We start from the raw sequence: 24519 nt of genomic DNA, 5'->3' as shown, positions 1-24519 counted from the left end.
GCGTGTCTTCGCTCGTTGCAAGCGCGTACACGCGCTTTCTTCCTAGCCTCCCCTCTTCCCTTCTTGCTTTCGAGCTTCCACAAGAGGCTGGCTGGAGTTGGCTGCCTCTCGGCAACCTATCCACCTAGTAGTAGATACTTATACGACGGTTCTTCTTATTAGGCATTTATATGTAATAGAGAAGACGGCCATCTTTGCCGTAGGCGGCACCGTCCAATGGTGGAAGGCCGTGGCCGACACCACCGTAGACAATGCACGCGTTTATCATGCGTTAAGCGTATGCGAGAGGACGCTTGATCGGACGCGAAACCGATCCAGGGACACAACGCTCGCTCTCTCTTGAAACACGGTGCCGTATCGTATGTTGCCACGTTTAAAACTTCTTCGTTGCTCTTCTTTTTTTCTTTCTTTCCTTTTTTCTTTTTTTTTCTACACATATATTTTTTACATTTTTCTTCCTAGATAGATTCCTCGAAACCGACAAAGGATTGTTAGTACGCGCGAGTACTGCTGGGAGAGATTCTCCAGAATTTTCTTCCAAGTGCCATGCCACGGTAACACAATGCCTCCTCGAGATGACTAGACTCTCTTTAACGCGGGACCAAAAGGGCGGCGGGAGAGGGCGGTGGAGAGAGCTCGAAGGACAGCAGCTATAATGCCGGACTGGTTAGAATTTGATCCGCCGGGAGTCGAGTCGAACCGGCCGACAATGCTCACCGAAGAAAAGAAACGGAGGGAGGGAGGAGGGGGAGGGGGCCTCCTCGTCCCATTCTCTCTCTCTTTCTCTCTCTCCACCTTTTCGCCTCTCTTTCTCCTGCGAATAGCCGAAAGAAGGCCCGGCCACGACGCTGAGAAGCGTTCACCTACACCCGTCTTTGTGTACGTGCGCGCACGGGAACACGGTTATCGAGCCATTTTTTACCGCTCGTACACGCACTCGGAACACACCCCAATCACCGGCAAAAATCGTTTTTTCCAACTTGGCATGACCGCGGAACTCGGATCTCTTTATTTCTTTTTTTTTTTTTTTTAAACAGGCGGCACAGAGACTGCCGTGGTTCGTACGGGAATTTAAATGAAAATTTCAGAAGTGAAATTAACGGATATAAATCTGAAAACATCGTATCGAGATTTTAATAAGAAAAATCGAATAGTAATAAGATGGCTGGCAACGCTAGCCACACGATCATTAACTTTTTCTTTTCAGATACTCGTACGTATTAGACGATATATTTTTTTGTTTCTTGACTTCCAAGCGAAAGATAGTAAGCACTGGATAGGTCATATCGATTCACGTGAGCGAGAAAGGAGGTGGTTGTTATATATATCGCTGGTTCAACCAAAACCTCTCCAGTATTCGAAGCTCATGATCTAGAACACGATACGATGCACCGCGGACGCAAGTTTTTGCCATCTATCGGCCCTTTGAATCGCGTCACCCTACACCGCAGACCGATCATCCTAACCGGGCTCTGACACAGGATCCAAACTCGGGCCCTCGACAACACGCACTCGACTTCTACTAGAAACGGCGTGTCCATTTTCTGCTCCAACTTCTTCTTGCGGCGAGAAAAAGGTCCCGACCGTCTCTTCTTTGTCAACGTTCCTCGAACATCGTGTCTAGAAGACACGCGATACTCGCGATCCTAACACATATGTAACTCGTAATCAAAAAAACAAACTGACCACTGGGGAATATGTTTCTCAAGCTCGACTCAAAATTCCAAAAAACGACAATGCCTTTCTCTTTTTTCAAGCTCTAGAGATCGTTCTTCCACCGTATCCTTTCGCACGGTTGACACTATATATCCTCCTGCCCCCTCTCCCTCCTTTTCCCATAGACCGAAGGATACGCGCTAGGCAGCCGAGCACTTCTTTGGCATCTAATTCGTCGAACCTGGACGAAGAGAGAACGAGCGAGCAAAAGAAAGAAAGAGAGAGAGAGAGAGAGAGCTTCTCGGATTTTCTGATACCAGAAAGGAGGTTCGCGGCGGAGGAGAAAGGAAAATATCGAGTGTCTCAAAGGATCACCGTTTCCTCCTCGACAGTTTCGTTTCTCTCTACCCTTCCCCGTTCTCGAACCGTGGTGGAGAAAGCTCCCTCTCCCTTTCTCCCCCTTCTTCCTTTCCTCCTCCACAATTCCGTCCACGGAATTATCCGGCGGTATTTAATTTCCGCGATGAACCGCGGCCGTAAATTTTCCCTCTTCTTCGGCTCCTCCGAAATAAAAGCCGCGAAGCAAAGAAGAAGGAGGAAGAGGGGGAGGAGGAGAAGGAGGAGGAGAGGAGGGTTTTGCTCGCGAAGAGTATCGCTTTCATCGCGTCCTCCGCTTCTCGTGTTCCTCCCGCGAAGTACACGCGACACCAGCGGAGGTGGCCATTACCGGAAGAGTAGTGGCCCTCCCCCCCTCGGTGCAAGCGCCACGTAGGAACGAGTCGCGTTCACGATACACCCGCTACACAGCTACAACGTTGCCTGTAACTCGAGATTATTCCCCATTTTATGGCCGATTTAACAAGCTCCGCGCGGACGAGTGCCCCGGGTGTCGCTTCGTAAGTCGTCGAAATTGTTCCCAGGATTTTTCGCGAAACCAGATGGTTTTATCGATCGCAAGTGCAAGTGTCTCCTCCCTTCGAATGTCGCTGAAAATTTTCGCTAATGACGATATCGTACAAAGGATGATTCTTATTTTGATTATTCAAGAATGAAATATGTAAATTCGATTCGATTTTTAATACTCGCTCGACGAAATTTTCTTTCTTCGATTCACGTGATGTTCGAGCACGAGAGAGTTGGACCGGTCCGCGGTGACCGTGGATAGGTATAGGTAAGAGGGACAACGACGACAACGACGAGGGGGAAGAAGCGTGTCGTTCGAGGGGCAGAGAGCCGCGGGCCCCTGGGCTCGAAACGAGTTCTCGATTCAAAGACTTCTTAAACGGCCCGTTGTCCCCTCTTCCTTTCTCCGTCCCCTTTCTCCTCCCTCTCGATCGCGCGAGGGGAGGTTCCGCACGAGGCGACATTATACCATCGCGACCGTCCCCTCCCTGCCCCCCTCCAACCCCTTCCCTCTTTTCACTCGGCCCCCGAAATTACTCGAGAATTTACGTAAACGAAGGGACGAGCGGGCAAGTGTCTCTCCTCCTCCTCCTCCTCCTCCTCCTCCTCTGTTGACGGCGTCTCGGAAAGGCAAACGGGCCGAAGAATGGAACGGATCCGGGGTACGCAGGAACAGAGCGAGGGAAAAGAAGAGGGAGGGGAAGGGAAGAAAGGAGTAAAAAAAAAGAAAAGAAAAGAAAAGGAAAAAGTAAGAAATAAAAAAAGAGGAAAAAAAGGAGGAGGAAAGAGGAGCGAACCCCATTTACGGCACAATGGGCTCCTTTGAAGCCGAAGGTAATGAAGGTTTCGGGGTGTCTGTCTCGGTTCCTCTACCGTGCCCCGATTCACAACCTGACTACCCCTTACGGCACGCACAGGATGGCCATATATACCGGGTGTGTGTGCGTCTACCAACGAACTGTGGAACTCTCCTTCCACGGGCTGTCGATGACGTTTTGCCGGATGGGGGGAGGGGGGCGATTCGTTTTCGTTTCTGCGCTTCGAAAAGCAGTCGTTTCAACAAACGGGGTTGCACACCGGCTCAATTTCGTATACCTCGTTGCTATGCTAACGATATTCGTTTCTCTTTTCACAAATATAAATGGAACTTAGACTTAGTAAAATTCTGTCGGCCAAAATTTGTCAAGGCGAAACGTAAAGATCAACCTTCGTCACCGACCGATCTACCCATACATCCATCCACAGTTTTACACCCTATAACTCATCCTTTAACTACCCGTTCTTCGATTCCATCGACGACTCTAAGTTAAGTCGCGAATCCTAGATCCACTTCTCTAATCTTCCAAAAAAATGTAAAGATACTCCCGAGTACTCAAGCGATCGCAGGGATATTAAAATGGCGGGTAAAAAGGGGGTAAACAGCGTTGGAAGTCGACCCGGATGTCCCGCCCATCGGGACGTCCACGAAAACCAGCCTCGAGGAACAACAGGAGGGAGGAAGCGCGCGGATGTCCCCACAGTCCTAGGTATAAGTGTACAGAACCAGTTCGCGAGCCAGCTAAGGCCGAGGATGTCCTCCTGTATGAATCTCGGTTGGTATGCGCCGCATAATACCCCCATAAGAAATTTACCGCTCTCTAACAGGCGATAACGTGTACACGTATATATATATACCGTGTCGTGTGTATCTTGCGTAGGACAGGCGGGGGAAGAGAAAGATGTAGAGAGAACGTGGCGAGTGTAACGAGCACGACCGACCAAGTTGCAATTCACGGTCGAAGATCGACGCGAAACGGGGAGACTTGTGACTCGAGAGTGGGAGAAGAGGAAAGAGAGAAAGAGAGAGAGAGATACAAGAAGATGATTCTTTCTTTCTTCCCTGCAAAACGTAATTATGCTAATACGCGATTGGCTCGAAAATGTTAAATGCACGAAGCGCAGCACCGCGGGCTACCATGCTTCAATGGTAAAACTTTCTCTCTTTTCAACTCGACAGCCTCTCTCTCTCTTCGCCTATTGCTCCGTCCTTCTTCTTCCATCTTCCATCTTCCGTTTCTTTCTCCAGCTATCCGAAGCTTCGTCCATCTTCTTCTTCTTCTTCTTCTTCCTCCTCCTCTTCCGTCCTTCTCTCGTCACCTATCACCCGTACTCCATCCGTCCTCCTCTTCCCTTTCATCGCCTCTCCCTTCTTCACCTATCACTCTCGTCCTCTGTCCGTCCTACACCCCTCTCTCGAGAGCTCCAGATATTTATGGAATCTTCTTGATCGCGCGTCCGCTGCATTCCTCGTTGCTCGCTCGGCCGCTCGCTCATCCAAGACCTCGCTCGAAGAAGAGCCGCCGCGTGTCTCCGTCCCCGTGGGCCCCGGGGACCGAGGGAACGTTTCAATCTTCATTACGGCCGATGCCAGTGCGCGGCGCACACCGTGCCAAATTGCGGCCAGGTTTTGTCGCGGCTTTTCGAGACCCGCCCCTCCGATATCGCGTACGCCGATCTCGGTGAAATAAATCCACCGGCTGGCGTATTGGAATCGTAGCGGGCCGGCCTCGTGGGAGGAAAAAGCAACGGCCGCGGATTGAATATCGGTTTGGCGTCTTGATCCCGGTGAGACGGTTTCTTATCCGCCTCCTGGACCTTGCTAGGAGACGACGACGTCGGCGACGAGTGCACGACGTCGATTTCTTGCCGCCTCGGTGTGTGTACCACTCGTGGACTCGAGGGGGGGAAGGAGGGGTCGGTGTCTCGAGCGTAAGAGTATCGCGGTTACTGACAACGTTTTCTTGCAACGATCGTGTGATGCTGCTCGCTCGATATTGATGGATACTTCGTGGAAAGAAATTTATTCGTTTTTCCTTTTTTTTTTATTAAAGAAATTTTTTTCGTTTTTTTTTATAGGGTGTGAGAGTCGGGCATTTGATTGAAAATATAGAATTATACTAAAGTTAATATTAAAATCGTACAGGCATGCCTCTGTAATTCGACGAGCAACAAAATAGTTACTTTTAACAATCTCTTTAGAAATGTAAGTCGAAACACCCCTGACGCAAAGGTCGTGAAAAAAGAGGACTTCTTTCTTCCGTTTTCGATTCCAAGATTCCTAACATTTTCTTATCATTTCTCCCTTCGAAGAACCAAAACAAAGAATCCGACCGAGCAAGCACGATCGTATGCACATGCGTATAAACGGAGAAGGAAAAGGAGAAAAAGAAGGAAGAAGAAAGAAGAGGAAAAAAAAAAAAAAAAAGGAAGAAAAGAAACGAAAAGAAAGGGCCGCGTGCGGGGCAACGTCGGGGATTCGCCGGTAGGATAGCCCCCTGCCTTTATAATAATGTAATCGCGGCAAATGAGGAAAATTGGTATAAAATTGCAGGATCGAGCGGGCCGATCCGAGGCGGGCCGGTGTCCGAGAGGGAGCAACACAACACACGAGGGTCGGATCGAGCTGGCCGGTCTCCAATGGCTGCCGCCGCCACGTCAGCTGCCATTTCGATGGAAATGCGATGGATGTCCGCTATTTCGTATGATAAAATATCGGCGCAAAAACGGCGATGCCCAGGCCGAAACCTGGGGCCCGCCCGTGGTATTCTGCAACCACGCAAACCGTGCTCCTGAAAACTTGCGCTCTTTGCCTCCTCTTCTTTGCCTTCCTTCTCTCCTCTTCCCTTCTTCCCTTCTTTCGACAAACCGTCCGTCCTCTTACCCCCTCTTTCGAACGGTTATCAATCGTTAACGGGAGAAAAACGGGAGGCCGTAATTCCCAATGCAATATTTATTTATTTATACCGTGGTGGTGGTATTAAATCTGGTATTAATCCCGATTCAATTAATCGCTGTTCACTCTCGTGTCGTCGATTCGATTGCGACTTTCTCCACCTTGCTCTTCTCTCCCCCTGGGACCGATCATCGTACGTTTTGATTCCCTCGTCTTAATTAGTATTCGCGGGAAAATCGAAGGTTGATGAAGAATGCGCGATTTTGTTATGCGTGTGTCGCTTCGATATTTACAGATGACGAAAATTATTTAAAATTCAATCGAATTCTTCAATATCTCAAGCGATCCATGACAATTATCTTAGAGATCTTTAAAAAGAAACGAGTTGCAACGAGTTTCGCGTAAATTTCATCCGTCCATCCGAGATTCTTAGATCAATTCTCGGTCGATATCGATACACGCGGGGTGTTATTATTACATTTCTAGGATATTTTCGAAGGATATTCCGATAAAGCAGGAAAGTAGTTGATGCATCTTCACGAAATCAAATCAAGAAACTTGAATCGAAACTTTCGTTGCGTTTCCCTCCTCCAAGAATAAGATCTTGCAAACTTCTTCTTCCTCTTCGTTCCGAGAAACATGCATTACCACTTATACGGTATAATTTATTCAATCGTAACTTATTACTTCACCTATCCTATCCATATCTCGTTTCAAAAATAAAAATCGTAAATTCACGCTTAAACGGTTAGACTCTCTCGTGCCGTGACTTCTACCGCTCCGTGGAATCTATTACGCGACACATGTACTCCGATTTACGAGTTTCCGGTTCGCAAGGAGGGGAGCCTGAAGGGAAAAAAGAAGAGAGAGAGAGAGAGAGAGAGAAGAAAAAAATCAGGACCTCGGGTGGAGAAAGATGGCCGTTCCAATGCAAACAACTCGGAGAGCACCGCGTACGTCTAGCCGGCCATTGGACAGGTAAATGACGCCACTTACGCCTGTGGAGCTCGAGAGCGGAGCCAAGGTGCACGCCATAGCCGACCGACGACCGACGACCGACGACGGCCACGACGACGACGGCTGGTGGCCGAGCTTTCACTACAATTACGGAAAATTGCGGCTCCGCCCGTAACAGTTGTTTTTCAACCGTTTCGAACGGCTTATCTGCGCCGACACCCCGACAATTGGAGCGGACCAGAGCACCGCGTACACGCGGACCTCGTAGCACGCGCTCGAAAACTCGCCTCGCCTAAACGCGGCTCGTTTCCGTTCTATATAATCTGATATTTCGCGTGTGTGAAACTACTCGCGATGATTATTAAGGGCCTTTACGTGGATGCATTCGTTGAACGATGATGTTGAGGTTGAGGAACGTGTTCGTAAATAATCGTGGAAATTATTTTTCCAATTATCCATTAATAAAAGCATGATTCTCGAACGTTTTTTTAATCTCAAATCTCTGTTTGATAAATAGTTGATTTATATAGTTATTAATTGTGTAACGTCATGTAGCGATGCGTTATCTTGTTTTATGCGATAGAATGTCCTATTTACTGTGAATCTGTTGGGGGGAAGGGGGGAGGCTAAACAGGTTCTCGTGAATGGATTTCACGGAAACGTATTGTTTAAAATGCGTGATAATAACGTATTAAATTTGGAAACAATTTTGCAAGTATTTGTATCTTTCTAACGCTTAATAAATTAATTCTCTACATATTTTATATTTTAGATATTAATTCCTTAACGCTCGTATTTAACATTTTGCACGAGGAATAACATATAAAATTTGATTATTTATTATTATTCCCGTCATTTAATCTTTGCTAGAAAAAAAACAAACTTTACAATATATTGTATCAATAACTTATCAAAGATGTAGCTTATCAAAGATGTGGCTTATCACACAAAGGTCACACGCTTATTTTTATTTTTATTCTTCGAGCGTTAAGATTGTAAATATCATTAATAAAATTAAATTATATATTAAATCACGAGTTTGAATTTATTGCACCAACAATTACACACGTAATTAATTCGCCAATTATTTAAAACTTAAATTAATCGATACTTAAAATACTCGGAAAGATAACGTTGTGAAAGTAGTAAACCCGCAATACTTTTCGAATATTACGATAATACGGTATAATAAAATAATACACAATTCTCTGTGAAATCGCAAAATTTCATTCACTCACCTTTTCCAGCTCGAGGAGGTGAAACCGGAGGACCTGGATCGCTTGTACCATCTGGAACAAGAAAACAAAAGTAACGGAATAAAAATTCGTCCGCTTGAGATGGAAGATTGCGAAGAAAATCAAAAGAAAGAGGGGAGGGGGGAGGGAAAGAAAAGATTTCGACGCTCGCTGGGAGCAACCCCCATTTATTTCTCTCGGATACGGAAAGCTCCGTTGACTATCGGTCGATTCACTCCGCGAGGATTAACGGGAATTAATTATTATTGCATCTCTACACGCCGCTAATTACATCCCCGAAATTCCGTGTGCACGGATCGATACGCATAGTGGATGCTAACAGTTCAACGACCGTATGTCGATACCTCGACGCTTTTCAATTTCAGCGTTAACTATTAATTTCGCACGCTTATACTTTACCGGTACAAAGTCAAGAAGAACGTTAAACGATCGATTACAATCGATTTTTTTCCTTAATATTTTTTTCACACGATTTCCAATCAACGACTTTATTAGAATCTAGAAATGAATCTAGAAATCTAATGCTGCGCTCAATTTATAGTTATAAGAATCCCAATTATTATTGCAAATTATGTCTCGATGATTTTGAGTTCGAAATTTCGTCACGACAATATCTCGAATGAGAAACGTAATCTGCAGAAAGAAAAAAATATACGTTCTTCTTTCTCTCGATAATTGGTTTAAAAAAGAGCGATATCTCGAATAATTCTCTCGAAGCACGATTTCATTCGAATGGCCGATCTTGCCATTGCTATCAACTTTCAGTGAAGAGACCAACAGTCCTCGCCTTCCACCCCCTTCTTTATTTCTCCGAATCGGCATTCAGAATGTGTATATATATATATATAAATACGCGTTTTTCTAAGGCGACACACGGTCACGTTTCTCTCTCCGGGTATCGAGCGTGTGCATATTCGAGCCACGGCCATCGGCATAATTTTCCGATACGGCGTTACGTTTAAAGCCACCTTCGAGAAGCCACCTCTCGAATCCGATCGAGCGAGGAGAACCCCCCCTCTCCTCTCCTCCCGGGCGCGGCTGCAGGAGCGGCGATTCAATTAGGCAAAGCGGCAATCTTAATTGTTAATTAACATTATATTTATGCAATTATGGCCCATTATGATTCCGCGCTGCCGATAACGAAGCGACCGCGATGAGTGCTCCCTCAGATAGCGAGACTCGAGAGAGGCCTTCGAACAGGGATCCTCCTCCTCCTCCTCGTCTCTCTGTTCCTGTTGCGGAGAGGTGCTCCTTTTCGGTACACGCACCGATCGGCTCTCGTGTGCGTCCACCGCGACCGCGATACGAACAATCAGCCTCTAATGGAACGTGGAACGAACGTGAAATCGTGGCTCAGCGAGGAGGAACGACGAAGGACGTTGAAAGGGGACGTGTTGCGCGGAGCTCGATGATTGGATCGAGAGAAGGAGTTTATTGTAATGGGGAAATTATTAATGCATATACAAATTTTTCTCGAGGCTTCGAGAAAAAGATATTTTAAAATATCCCGAGATAGGAAGGGATTTCGGCAAAGGAAAGGAAGAAAGAAAAAAATTCGCGAAATCTCGAATGTTATCGGGGACGAAAGGGGACTTTCATAATGAAGGCAGCACGCTTTATCAATTTCCACGGAGAGAGGGCCCTCTCCTATCGAAATCTCCCTCGGCGATAATAAATGAGCGGAGAGTTACAATGAAGGAACAACGCTCGTCCTCTCGCTCGATGGGATAACACTGATTCGTTCAATATATAAAGAAACCCCATCCATGGGATAACGAAGGGAAAAATGATTGCGTTTAAATGTCGAAACGTTCTCTAAAACGTAAATGCGGTATAAAAGAATACAGATAATTAAATGCACGGATCTAAGTGTCTTCGCGATTTATAGAAAAAGCGTTATTGTCTCCCTTGTCTTCCTCCCTTCGTGCGAACGAAACGGGAGAAAACCGATGATCGTTACTCGCAATTACCCGAGCCAAGTAATTCGAAATGAAGAGTTAATTGATGCGTGCTCCAGCGTAGTAAACCGTTATTAGAACATCGACGGGGTTCGGGTCTGGTCGCGTTTCTCTAACCTCTTTTTCCTTATCGAAATGCAGCAACCGGGGTAGCCGGTGCCGATAACGAAGTGGCCTCTTTGATCCTCGCTTCTCTGCATTTTATACCGTGGAAACGGTTGTGGAGATAATTTGATAATTTCTCGTACGTATAAAATTTTGCCTCGCGTGCCCCGTCTTCGTTTCTTTCTCCAATTCGATCTTAATTCGATTCTCCATCTTCGTCGTGATATTTTCGAACGATTAATATCTCTCTCTCTCTCTCTCTCTTTACACATCGAACGAAGAAGCGGAAAAAAGAAGAAAAACAGCGGGAATCGAATCTTTCTCTGTGTCTCTCGACTCGCCAACGTCTCGAGGAGGAGAAGGAGGAGGAGGAGGAAGCAAAGAAGGGCGTGGAAGGAGGGCGAGGTGAAAAAAGGGGCGCAGGCACGCCGTAGCGAGCAGAGCGCGCGGAGAAGAAGAGAAAAAGAGAAGATGGTATCGCGGCGGTAACGAACGAACGAACGAACGAACGAACGGACGGACGGACGGACGGACGGACGCGCAACACTCGCAAGGGCCGCGAGTGCTCGAGTTGACGAGATGGTGCGAGGAGAGCAGTCGATTCGCCACCACGCGTTCCTCTTGTCCGCGCGCGCACAATGTGTCCTCTATATCCCGAGAGCCGCGGTTTTGTTGCTTCTCGAGCGAGCGAAAGCGGAGAATGCCCCCTCGTTCCTCCTCCTCCTCCTCCTCCTCCGCAGACCGTTTCGTTATCTACTCGGTACTCGGATACACAGCCGACGCGACGTTCCTCGCGCGTTTCCATCGCCACGCCATCGCCACGACCCAATGCAACGCGATCTCGCGTGTCAATTCGAGAATCGAACCGTTCAAGTTCTTTTGCTAGGAATCGCGATGTTTCGATTGATATTTGGCGAAAGATGCTGCTCTTCTTTCAGAAATTTTCTTTAAAAAAATATCCAGCGTCAATTCGAGAATCGAGCCAAGTTCTCTTGCTCTCTTGTTAAGGATATTTGGATCGATATTTGGTGAAAGATACTGTTCCTCTTTTAGGAAAATTTTCTTAGAAAAATATCTGAAAATCGGTGTACACATCTCTCGATCTCTGTTATCCCCTGTTTTTCTCCTATAAATCTTTCGTCGTTTCACAATTTTCAACAGAAAACATGAAGAAAGAAGTATCGATAAAAATTTTCCTTTATACGAAACAACATGGAAAAGAAGATCACAAGAACGACATATTGTATTAATTTCCGACCTATTATTCTTCGCTTTCGTTTACACATTCGTCCATTCCCGAAATTGCACGCCACTTTTCTTTCACCGTCACGCCCAGTGTACACGCTTGCAGTGTACACGAACCTCTCTCCACCACCTCTCCCCCGTACACGACGTTATTCCATCCACGACGCATTCTTCCCAAAGATCTCGCGGCAACGGGAGAGGAGGTTTTGCCGCGATCGCTCATCACGTGATATTAATTAGCCTTGCACAGCAGCATGCAGCAGCAGCGGCAGCAGCAAGGATGGGCGAGGGGGGCCAGAGAGAGAGAGGGAGGATCGGAAGAGAAAAACTGCGAAATGCGCGAAGAAACGGGGGAGATGGTGTTATTTATAAGCAGACAGGGACGACGCAGTCGGAAGCGACGCCCCCGACCCCCAAACAGCTCCCCAAACCGTCTTTCAATTCCTCTCGTCTCGTCCTCTCCCCTCTTCTCCCCACCTTCACTCACGTTTTTCCAACGTTATTCGACGGCCACGAGGCTTTCTCTCGCCAGCGTATTTGATCCATGCCCGAGATAGGGGCGCGTACGCGCGTTAAATGAGCGGCGTGTCGAGGCTTCGCGATTCACGCACGCTGATTTCCTCTGTTTTTTTGCGCGTTGTATCCTCCCCCTCCTCCTTCGAGGAACGAGCCTCGAGAATAACCGGGAATAAGGTGGGTGGGTGGGGGCAAGGTCTATCAGTTGCTGAATATTTTGGCTCGTGTTTCTTAAAACACGTTATTTACGATAATCGAAAGATTGCGTAGGTTTTTCTTTCATTTATCATCGTTCGATGATATACGAGAGACGGGAAATAAAATTTTTACTAGTGGTACTTTTTGAGAGGGTGCAATTTTTAAAAATTTTTTTAAATTGAAAAGGAATAGAAGAGAAGAGTTGCGTGAAATAAACAAACGAATTTGAGAATTTTTCAAAATTCGCAGAGAGCGTAGATCAAAATTTAATTATAGATTGGAGGATATTCTTCTTCGTTCGATGAAGAATTTCTACGCGTCTGGTGTATCATTTATTTAATGATTAATTTAACGCGAAAAGATGGATAGGAATAAATTTTGGACGAGCCGCTGGTTTTCTTCCTCCGATTGCACGGTATTCGGCAACTTTTGGCGGCCAGTGTACTCCTTCAATGCCAACTAATTTGCCCGAATTAAAGAGAACGAGACAGATCGCGAGACTTCAGAATTAGACACGCCGCCCGAAATAATTGGGGGATCGGCTGTTACAAGTCTCGGAAACCTACTCTTCCAATATAATACGAGCTACACACAAGTCAAAATTCGAGACGAAAACTGATAAATTGCATAAAGATAAATTATCCGATTTCTGAAAAGTTAATACCATCCATCTACTCGAAATTTAGAAATTTGTCAAATGTGCGTAGAATCGAGTTTCTTTTCAATTTGTTTCGTACGTATGCAGCGTTGATTATCCAAAGAGAATGAGAGAAAAACAAATTAGACGGTTGAATAATTTAAACGTCAACCCGGTAGGTTTGGCTCATATATTGTATAAATCCAAAAAAAAAAAATTATTATTCACGAAAAAAATAAATAAGAACGGAAACGAGACAACAAAGCTTCAAATTACCAGGGAAGACGCAGCAATCTAATTAAAACCGATCCTCAAACCGAGCCGCAAATTAGCTAACGCGACAACGACGCCCATTAATCTACGCCAATGAACCCCGTCATCCTCGACACCTACAAACCGCGCGATTTCTCGTCTACTCGCTCGATTTACCCAAGAAGCTCGCCAACTCGTATTAATCGATCCTCGTTCACGAACGAGGAGACCAACGCTTTTGAAAACTCCAACCTGTACGAAGACTTTCCCCGTTGGAAACAGCGACAGAAAAAAGGGAAAAATTCATCAAAATTCATCACAAACGCGCGCAAACTCGATCGAATCGAATTTCGTTCGTATCGAAATGGTTAAACGGAAGGTGGGTACAATCCATTGAGAATGCAATCGTAGTTCGGTGAAAGGGTTCTTTCGATCGATGGAAAGAAGAGAGGGATCGGTCGATATTCAAGGGAATTTCCAGTCGGTAAGGAGGATCTACGACGTCGTAAATCTTGCGGGTGACGCGCGCGGACCGATGTGATACTAAATAGAAATATGGATAAGCGGCGCGCGAGGCGAAAGAAGCGAAATAAATTATGGTCGCGGTGGCCGACGACGCGACAGGAGGAGGAACTCGAGACTCGATGATTTAATAATTGTAACCGATAAACGAGCCATCGGTTCAAGCTAATTGAATCGCGCCTCGAAACTGCGAGAGAAGGTTCCGTGGTTCGCGTTATTTCTTTCTGCAGCAACACGAGAGTTGTCGTGTTAATTTTTCATGTTCCGTTATATTTAGAATTTTGGAACGAGGGATTTTTCATTTCCTTCTCTGTATCGAATTGAATCGTCGTTAAATAAAATCTTTCTTATTGGCTTTGGGATATCTCGGCTTGGGATAAAATTAGAAATTTCGTTAACGTCGGGATTTAGGAATTTGGGAATTTTGATGGAATCAGAATGATTTGATCAGGATAAAAAAATAATGTTGTTATTAAAATGATTACAACGATAAAGTTAATTTTTAAAAAAAATTAAACGCGTTTAAAAACTTTGATGAAATTACACACTCGTTTTAAAAGTTGTTTATCTTTGGGTTATTTAATTTCCGAGCAACAAGCCCGATAAAAATGATTCCTCTAAGCTGATAGAAACGCTACCGCAATTAATTTAAGTATGCAGCCGTATCTAAAACTGACAGTTACACGAACGGATATATTTTATAATGTTGTTAACATTTTAAGCGCATAATCTATAATATTCATAATATATCAATAATAATTGCATCGCTAGTTATTAATACACCCAATTACCGTCAAATTTATTACACTTTCCAACACAATAAGAAACGTCTCCCCAAAAAAACAAAGAACTAATATACATCCACTTATCCGATTATCGGCCAATCCCACTAATTAATTAATATCTGACGACTTCTTAAAAAAAAAAAAAAAACAACAAATCTTACATCCCTTACTCGCATCAGGCTAATTTAACATTGATTTAACGCTGTATCGATCGATTCCAATTATTAATTGATGTGAAAAATTTCCTAAAACAAGAAAAAAAAATAACAAATTCACCGATAGACACACAACACCATAACCAAGACCAAATCGTCAAGTAATTCACCGTAAGGAAGAACGAGTATCAAGTTATCCGAAAGGCGCAGCCTCGGGTACACGGAACGACAAAGCGAATCGCGTGACGGCGCACCTCGAATCCTCTCCTTTCATCCATCCATATGTGTGCACGAGCGGCGGACTCTAATGAATGGTCGTTAATTGTATCAATTATTAACGAGGGACATCGCGCGGACGCCGCGACGACTCTTATCGATGTCCAGTGATTTACGAGCCGAGGTCTCCTCCTCTTCTCATCCCTCCATCGCTCTCTCTCTCTCTCTCTCTCTTCGCCGCTATCGCGCATACACTCGTCTTCTTCCCACCGTGTAAACCTCGACTCGACTCCGCAACACTTTGCCGATTCGCGACCGCTTCATTATCGGTCGTGGCTCGTGTGCCCAGCGTCGAAAATACAGCGACGCCACCGACGTCGTCCCCCATTCCCCGCTAATTAATTTCCAACCACCACGATCCCGGCCACTGTCACGATCGCGTGTCACTTATTCATTGCCCATTTGCTACCTCGTCTTATCTTGCCACCCCTTTCCTTTCCTTCCCCCCCCCCGGGGATTTTCGCGAGTTTCCCCACCCGTTATCGCGAGTGGAAGTTATCGAGGGAATGAAAGAGGGAATTTTTCAACGGGAATGACACGTATTTGAACGATTCAGAATCTCGATTTCAATAATTAAAAAGGGATGAATCTCGAGTATAATTCGAAGATATCGATAGAAACACAATTTGTAGATACATTGAAGCGTGATTGGAAAAAGAGAATTGGAAGAATCGTGTTTTGGAAGAAGATGTGCGTGAAACTGTGGAGAGGAGAGGAAACGTGAACGTACGGTCTCGATGAGGCGCTTTCGGTTGGAAAACGGACGAGCGTCGTTTCCCTGGCTGTGTATATATATAACAGGAAATTGTTGAAGAAGCTGCGGTACACGGTGGCCAAGAGCGCTGTGCAAGCAAGGGACGGTTTATCTACGACCCTCTGGCACGTTCGACGAGCCAACACACTCGACGCGACAATATTTAAATATTGTTAAGCAGCGCGATACTTGCCATCGACAAACATTGCTGCGTCTCGCCGATTCTCGTTGACTATCCACGAGAAAATATGATAAAATTGCAATTGGAAATTGCAACGAATAAACGAATAAAAATATCGAAAACAACAACGATCGCAACAATAACGAGAATTGGTAACGAGATGAAATACCACTAATAAAAAAACGAGAATATCGTGGAATTTTCCCGAAAGACCAAATTCCCAAATTATCCCGCAAATTGCAAGTTTGAACTTTCGAATTGCTCACTTCCCTTTTCCCTTTTCAAAAGAAATCGTCCTCAGCCCTTTTCTCTCTTTCTTCTCCCTCGCGGACCACCCAGGCTAGGCGATAACTTCTTTCTTCCCTTTCCTCCACTTTTTTCCTTTTCTTTTCTTTCTTTCCCCTCCCTTCTCCTTCTCCTTGGCTCACTCGCAATCGGTGGCAACAGAGAAAGAGACAGAGACAGAGAGAGAGAGAGAGAGAGAGAGAGAGAGACCTTTCCTCGTCCTCCACGGATCTCCTCGTGTTTCTTCCCTCTCTCTCTATATATATATATATATACACACACGCTATACCTACACCTCGCGGCCGTTCTTTTCTGCACCCGGGAACCATGGGTTGGGTTGGGTTAGGTTACGCCGAGGTTAGGGCCCTCTCCTTCTCCCGTGAGGCTGTGTGACGTTCCGTCGACTCGTCGGGACTATAAATCTCGGGCTATTAAGACGGTAGTCCGCCGTTTTGATGGCCCGTGCCAGGCCGCACTATCATCTTAATACTTCGTTATGCGCGAGAAAACGTACTGCCTTGGGTTCAACCGCGACCCTGCTTTGTTCCCGTTCGCACGATTTGTCGTATCGCGAGAATATATTGGACGGTAATTCATAAACGTGAGGGGGGGACTTTGAAATTTAAGATAATCAACGTGTGCGAAATGTAACGAACATTGTATAGGGGTTATATATATAGTTAATATAATACTTCGTATAAAAGAAATCGAGATTCATTTGTCGAGATAATGTTTAATTACTGTACGTTATATAATTAATTTTATTTTACATAATTACTTCGCTGTAACTACATTCCTTTTTATTGAAGAAAAGACTTGCAAAGATATATCAAGATCGCGCCACTCGGTGGAAAATCTAAACCGCTTGAAAGAGTCAATAAAATTTAACCAACCGTATAAATTTATACTTTTACCATTTCCTTCTTCTTCTTCTTATGCTTCTTATCCTCCTAATGTTAATGTTCTCCTTTAATAACATACGAAGGCACGGTTGATGCGAGAAAATTGAAAAATTATTGCGTTATAACAGTAGCACGAGAGTGGCAAACGGTGGGGATATTTCTCATTCTAATGAAATAAGTGAACGCATAATCGCGGTGAATAACAATGAATTTCCATTGAATACTTGATCCACGTTGCGCGAGTAACTCGGTGGAAACCGGCGTTACATCCTTGCATATAAATCTTTGCCTCCATCTGCCATCCTTGATTTATATCTTCGATACCGGCCAATATTTCCACGATAAATCTCTTGATAGCGACGAAAGCCGATCCGGCCACGGTTAAGCATTATTCTAACACGTTTGCACAACACGCGTCCACCGTGTTTCTTGTCCTTAAACGATAGCCAGAACGACACTTGCTTCGACGCGTCGCCATATTTGGCGGGACGAGCGAGACAAAAACGAGGGGAGACCTGGAGGAGGACCCGAGGATGGAAATTTATTCGGGCGGCCAACAGCGGAAGCGACATCGTTAGCCATTCTTTTCTCTCTCTCTCTCTCTCTCTCTCTCTCTCTCTCTCTCTCTCTCTCTCTCTCTTTCCCTCTTCCCTTCACGATCCTTCCCGCAAATTTTCAATTTCACATTCGTACAGATTAGACCGTGGAGATAGGGGGCTTGGGCCGGATCGGGCCGGGCCGAGCCGAGCCGAGCCGATCCGAGCCGATCCGAGCCGGCAATTACGTTAATCGGCGCTTGATTTACGATAACCGACCGAGAATAACGAGCATGCGCCGCTTCCTTCACGGCCACCTGCGTTTTTCCAAATAATTTTTAATGCCGTTTTTAATGTTAAACGAAGCCATCAGTGACTCGATCTTTTGAGAAGAACTCTCAGAATCGAGGTCAAACGATCGAGCCGAATGATTTCTCCAACGATTCGATTCGATCTTTATCGATTCGACTATCGTTCGAGATGCGTATTATTTTTCTTCTTCTTCTTCTTCTTCTTCTTCTTCTTCTTCTTTTTTTTTTTTATATACATGAATATGCAAAAAATTTAACGATAAAAGTCGCTTCGTGCGCTGTTATCTAAATGTATTCGAAATAGAACGCCTTCTCGCTTCAAACGCTTTTTAATGCGTAGTATAAAAGTATTATTCGTGGTAAAGAAAAAAAAAAAAAAAAAAAAAAAATTCAAGAAAATTGTAACATTGTTATTAGAAAATTATTACAAAGAATTTTACACTTTTAAACGTGTGGTATATCGTACTTCTTTAAAAATATTACTACTTCGAAACGTTTCGAGAAACTTCACAAGTTACGTAATAATAAATCAAAGTAAATTGTAAATTTAATCTATTTCTCTTACAACTTCGTACTTTCTAGCTTTACTTTATTTAAAAAAAAAATAGATTAAGAAAATTTCAACAGAACATATATAACACGACACAACATATTCGATACAAAAAAAAGCGTATTGATACGAATGTATGCATTTCTTCGATTCTAGAAAAGGGGTGTTACGCAAGAGAAATACTTGCTGAAATCCTGTTCGAGGGGGCGGCCCTCGAACGAGCGGCGGTGCCCCTTTTTCCTTCGCCACCGCAATGTTCCCGAAAGAAAAAACGCGCGAGCGCATCCATTTGCATGCGATCGAGGCCGTAGAATTCCTGGCGCGATTTTTCACCGCGATTCGCAACAGGCGTCGATCGTGCCTCGTGAACCTATTTTTCAACGTCACCTGCCCGAAGGTAAACAACACGGCGGGAACACGGGAGGAATCGGCCGGCCGGTCCCCCGCTTATCGGCCATTATCGAGCAAAAGCGTGTGCACGGAATTTAATCGATATTACAGCGCGAAATAATTTCGTATTCAGATATTTCGCTTCGATATCGTTCGCTATTTCCGATTCCACTGTTATCGAACCGTTTGGAAATTATTAAACATTTGCGCGCCAGTTCCTTTTTTTTTTCCTTCTTTTCTTTTCTTTTTTTTTTTTTTTTTTAATAATATCGTTAAGTGGGCAGTTCGCTCGTGATAAGGGCAAGTATGGTCAAATAGCTGCGCAAAGTGGTTCTGTCATCCGTTACTGTTTGCGTATTATTTTTTTTTTCTTCTTCTTTTTTTCCTCCTCCTCTTTTTCCTCTTATTTTTTTTTTTTTTTTTTTTTTTTTTTAAGGTGACTATCAGATGGTTTTATAGGAAGTGGTCTAATAGGTGTTATTACGCTTTATCTCGCCGGCTCGCTGTTGTCTCAATTGTCCGTTTGCCTCCTCGACGATTCTCTTCTCCATAATAATACTCGCGTTTCCGCGATACCATCGGGAGGAGTTTGTAATTTTCTACGACTTTATTCTCTCTCCCCCTCAACAGTTTGCATGTTTTATACGCCACTCCATTAATGAGCGAACGAATCAACCAATAAATCTTGGAACGTTGTAAAGTGACTTGCAGTCCATCAGTAATATCATTACTGATACGTAAACTCTATGAATATGCTCGTAATATCCACTTGTATCATCAATTAATTAATCTCCCTCTCTCGCAAATAATAGAAAAATTGGCCAACTCTCAAATCATTTCCCCCTTTCCACTCTTCCTTTCTCCCATGAAACGCCGTTTCTTCGAACGGATTTTCACCGATGAAAAATATATGGAACAGAGATAATATCTGGATAATTTAACGGAGGGGAGGGGTTTATCTTGCGTCATCATACAAAGTTGCGAGAAAGGCTGGTCCTCGTCGCCAAGAAGAAGACCGGTATAATGGACCACCAACGTTCGCCAGTCCCTCTGTTACGTTATACTTTACACATGCTTCCTCCTCTCTCCCCCCACTCGCCCATCTCGAAGCAACTTCTTTTTCTCGTCCAACGGAGTCACCGCGAGGCGCACACCTCCTACGAGCCCGCGGACAGCTTTTTATTTCTAATTCGCGAGCCGGGCCCGCAAAAGGAACGAGACGAAGGGCGGGAAGAAGACAATGGCGTGGGCAGTCGAACAGTTTCGGAGAGTACGAAAGTTTAAATTGAGGAGGGAGTGATGGAAGAAGACGAAGAAAGGCTTTTTTTGAAGAAATTAGGATTATTGGGCGATCTTGGAAAGAATGGAATTACTATCTTGTGATGCTTGGGACGAAGATTATTGTGATCTATCCGTGCTCGATATGAAAATTTCGATAAATACTAAAATTCGGTACTCTTGTACGATATAAGATGAGAGAATTTGTGATATTTGGAACGAATATTATATAATATATTGGGCGATCTGTGTTTAAAAATAGACGTTGTTAGAGATATTATAATGTTTAGGATGAAGAAAATCTATGTATATTTATAAATTTATGATAGAATTTGAGACTATTCGGAGTCCAGTGTGTTTATTCAGTTAAGAAAATTTATTTGCGACGAAGAAAATCTACATTTATAGATCCATAAATGATGAAATTTAATGCATTGAAAATATTCTAATAAAAATTGGGTATATACACACGTTCGAGAGTAAATCACTCATCGTGATTAATTTAAGAATATTCTTTCCATTAATGATTTCTCTCACAATTCCCTCCCAAACGAAATTCTTTCACCTCGCAGCATTGTTTTTTTCCTCGCATTCTTGGAGGAGAAGGGTTGATCGATCCTTGGGCGAAAGGTGATTTACTCGATGCTCGATCGCGTGCCCGGTTGCACCGTGGATCTAATGAGCGAGACTCGTAACGAGCTACGTGACAGAACGGTAGTTACGCGGATCTCGAAGGTACTCGATGCTCAGCTTGTTACTCGGACCAGATTCTGCGCGAATAATCGCCCATCTCGACGACACTCGGCCCCCCTCGCCATTATACGATTGAAAAATTGAAATTGCCGGGTGGACAACTCCGGAATAACAGGAATTTTCGTGTCTAGAGACGATTTTTAACGACGATCTGCTCTTACTTTTCGTTCCAGATCGAGCGATCGAGCAACTTCTTTGCTCCCTCCTTCCAATTGTTTCTCTCTGCCAAGACTTCTTCTCCACGTCTATATTCGTGATCTTTAAAATAGCGAGGCGTCTTTCTTAATCGCGTTCTTAGGAAAATTCTCGTATACGAGTATATATTTCTGATTCTGTCTTAATTAATTTTCAGACGTGTATGTATATAGAAATATCGTAAAACGTATCCATTGTTGAAAAATATTGGAATATATGAACCGTATAAAAATATGGGTTATTCCACGGGAATAATGGAACATTGGAACATCGAGGTAAAAATTTCGTTAATGTCGCCGGTTAACGAGAATAAGAAAAGTCGGAGATCCTTGGAAGGCGGACGCACGCGCGGCCATGTGAGGCGGCCCCTGAAAAAGAGACGGAAAGATTTCGTTCTCCTGATCCTTGCGGCACCGGTCGGGAGGGTATCCTTGGCTTCCAGGGTACCGTTACCGTGCCGCTTCTCTTCTTATACCGGCTCTGCGAGAGCGGGAGCGCGTTTTGTCGCTTTTATTGGGCCCGAGGCAAGGTTGCAACCCGCCTCCGACCGTGGCGTCCCTCCACAGCTTCGCGCTGGTTATTCATGGAAATGGAGCAGATACGAAACAAAACGAGAGGGGTATAGCTTTACTAACCCGGTGAAAAAGAGGCTTCTAATGTTTCCACCGTCCCAATTATCCAACATCCCCTACGAAACTAAGGGAGGAGAGGAGGAATCGATTAATTTTCTTTTAAATTAACGACGAGATTTGAAATAGAAAATTTCTTCCTGCCATTCCTTGCGTGTCGGAGTGAGAACCGTGGGAGTAATGTTTATTTATGCTCGTGTAAACGGTGTGAAAAGGTAATACGGAAAAATTGGCAGAGAATGAGCTCGGACTGGTTTCAGAGAGACAGTTTATAAATAACTACTACGGCCAACTTGTTACTGTCCCTCCTTTAATAGGCGAGGTTTTAAGTTACGAGTGAAGGAAAGAAAGGAGGGAAAAAAGAAAAAAAAAAAAAAAAAAGGAATCCTTATTAACGCATAAATTATGCACGCTTGCTCCACTGAAATTTCCACTGATTAACATGGAAACGAGCGATATGTATTTGAAGAAATATATATATATATATATTATTAATTTCTATCTCTTCTCTCGTTTACTCGACGTTCCACTTCAATTTCTTTTTTTCTTTCTTTTTTCCAGCTCTCTCGAGTTTCCAAAATAAAATTTCCGAGCCACGATAAAATCGTGGCAAGTCGAGGCAAGAAAGGGGTTTCGAGGAGGGAAAAAATCGCTCGAGTGCAATATCGATCGAGGCTCTCGTCAGAGAAAAATCAATTAATAAACATTCGTTTGGCGTATTGTAATTAATCGATAGACGGTGGCGGGGCACGCATGAATAAAAGATCCCGGAGGCCGGAAATCATCGATTCCATATATTTGCAGGAATAATTCCGCACGCATATTTAATGCATTCCGATCGAAAATTCACTTCCGCGCTCTCTTACTACTTTACACGCGGCTATTAAATCGATACGCTTTCCTTTCCTCAATTTCTAATGATTATTAATCCAACGTAATAATCCAACGATATATTGATCCTGGAAGAAACATCGTTACCCCTCGTTCGTCTCGAAAGAATATCCATTTCTGCCTGCGTGCGATTGATGAAAAATCAGATTAGAAATGGTCGAGAAGTCGAAGAAACGTAATATATATAAATATAAAGGATGAAAATTGTCGGTAGATGATCGAGATGCAGCAAGAAAATGAGCTTCTTCTATATATATATATATATACACAAAAGATCTTTAATTCTAATTAACGCCATGTCTTCTTTGTAAATACGCGCCACGAAGATCTTTACATCTCTTTCTATCCGCGTGGTTATTATCTTTTCTATTTAATCATTAATCATCAAGGATGCACTTTGTCTCATTTTTCTTTTTTTTTTTTTTTTTCTTTTTTTCGCCCAACTTGGTTCGAACGATACAGGTTTTTCCCCACCGCGTAATTAACTTCTTCGTCCATCTTGCTAGGATCCCTAACAGAGGTTGGGATCCTATGGATATATTCTTCCATTTTGCAATATTGATAAAAACAACTCTCTGCCTTGATGACCAGTATGGAAAGAAAATAACGACTAGCCGAGAATTTATAGCTTCTTCCTATTCGTTTTCGATAACTATGAGGAACGAACTAGGAAGCCACCAATTCCACGTGGAAACGAATGACTTGACCTTTAAGAGAGGTTAGACATTTATTTTTTGGAAGCTAATGTCTCTTACGTTTCAATGACGTTAACTATAGATTATCTTTCCTTTCATTTTTTTTTTTTTTTCCCCCCTCTTTAAAGAATAAATGATATTATTGAGAATGGAAAAGTCAGATTTGAAATTTTAATAATGAAGAAGAGGCTCGAAATATTGATTTATTGGAAAACTAGTTAACAGTTGTTGGAATCTCGAATATAATCGTAAATAAATAAGTAAAATAAACGAGTACTCGTGTATAACAAGTTTTCTTTCTCGAGGAATATCGTAAATATCGATATCACGATTTTTCTGATACACACGATGCGTTATCTGTTATATTGGATAGATATCGCAGAATATCACGGAAAATGATCAAGTTCAAATACACAGATTGTTCTAACGATTAGAATCTGTTCGAAATTATATTTGGATTAAAGAAAAGTCTATTATTTATTTCGCATCGTGGGAAAGAAATAGTACGATTGATCACGATTTTTTTTTTTTTTTTTTACCCTATCTAAGATCCAACGACCGATACTATTAATAAAATATACATAGATCTAAGAAATGACTAATGAATTGACAAATGCATACACGTAATATACATTATTAATAACAAAAAAAAAAAAAAAAAAAAGAAGAAAAATCCCTAGATTATAAATATAATCTCCATTTTCAAAAGAATATCCAGAAGAAAGCAAATTAGAGATCTCTATTTCCAATTTCCACAAATCCAAATATTGGATCGAATCCGAATATCATTTTAGATTTTAAAAAAAGAAATCTCTAAATTAAACAGACGTCCATTTTTTCCACTTTTAAAAAACCAGAAACATCTGCATTACGTGCATTCCATCTCGTTAGAAGGGAGTGACGTTGCCAAGAGTTCGTGGGAGCGTTCGCGCGTGCAAAAAAAAAGAAGAAGAAGAAGAAGAAGAAGAAGAAGAAGGGAAATCCCTGTTCCAATCCGCGGGAGCAGCATGGAGAAACCGTCGTGGACCGGTGGTGG

General features: G+C 43.6%; 1 protein-coding gene across 5 annotated transcripts in view; it reads right to left on the bottom strand.

Annotated features, from left to right (window-relative positions):
* Positions 1-24519, bottom strand: part of LOC122715137 (homeobox protein homothorax) — a 495480-nt gene that overhangs the window by 379860 nt on the left and 91101 nt on the right. For all 5 annotated transcript variants that reach the window (XM_043937070.1, XM_043937066.1, XM_043937065.1 and 2 more), the window contains one exon: positions 8467-8517. In XM_043937070.1, coding sequence (XP_043793005.1) covers positions 8467-8517 — 51 coding nt within the window. The remainder of the gene's footprint in view (positions 1-8466; positions 8518-24519) is intronic.

The sequence above is a fragment of the Apis laboriosa genome, unplaced genomic scaffold (assembly GCF_014066325.1).
Source record: "Apis laboriosa isolate Shangri-la unplaced genomic scaffold, ASM1406632v1 scaffold34_cov151, whole genome shotgun sequence".
Taxonomy (NCBI): Eukaryota; Metazoa; Arthropoda; class Insecta; order Hymenoptera; family Apidae; genus Apis; species Apis laboriosa.
Note: the sequence above shows the minus strand (reverse complement) of the source record. Positions and strands in the feature narration are given on the sequence as shown.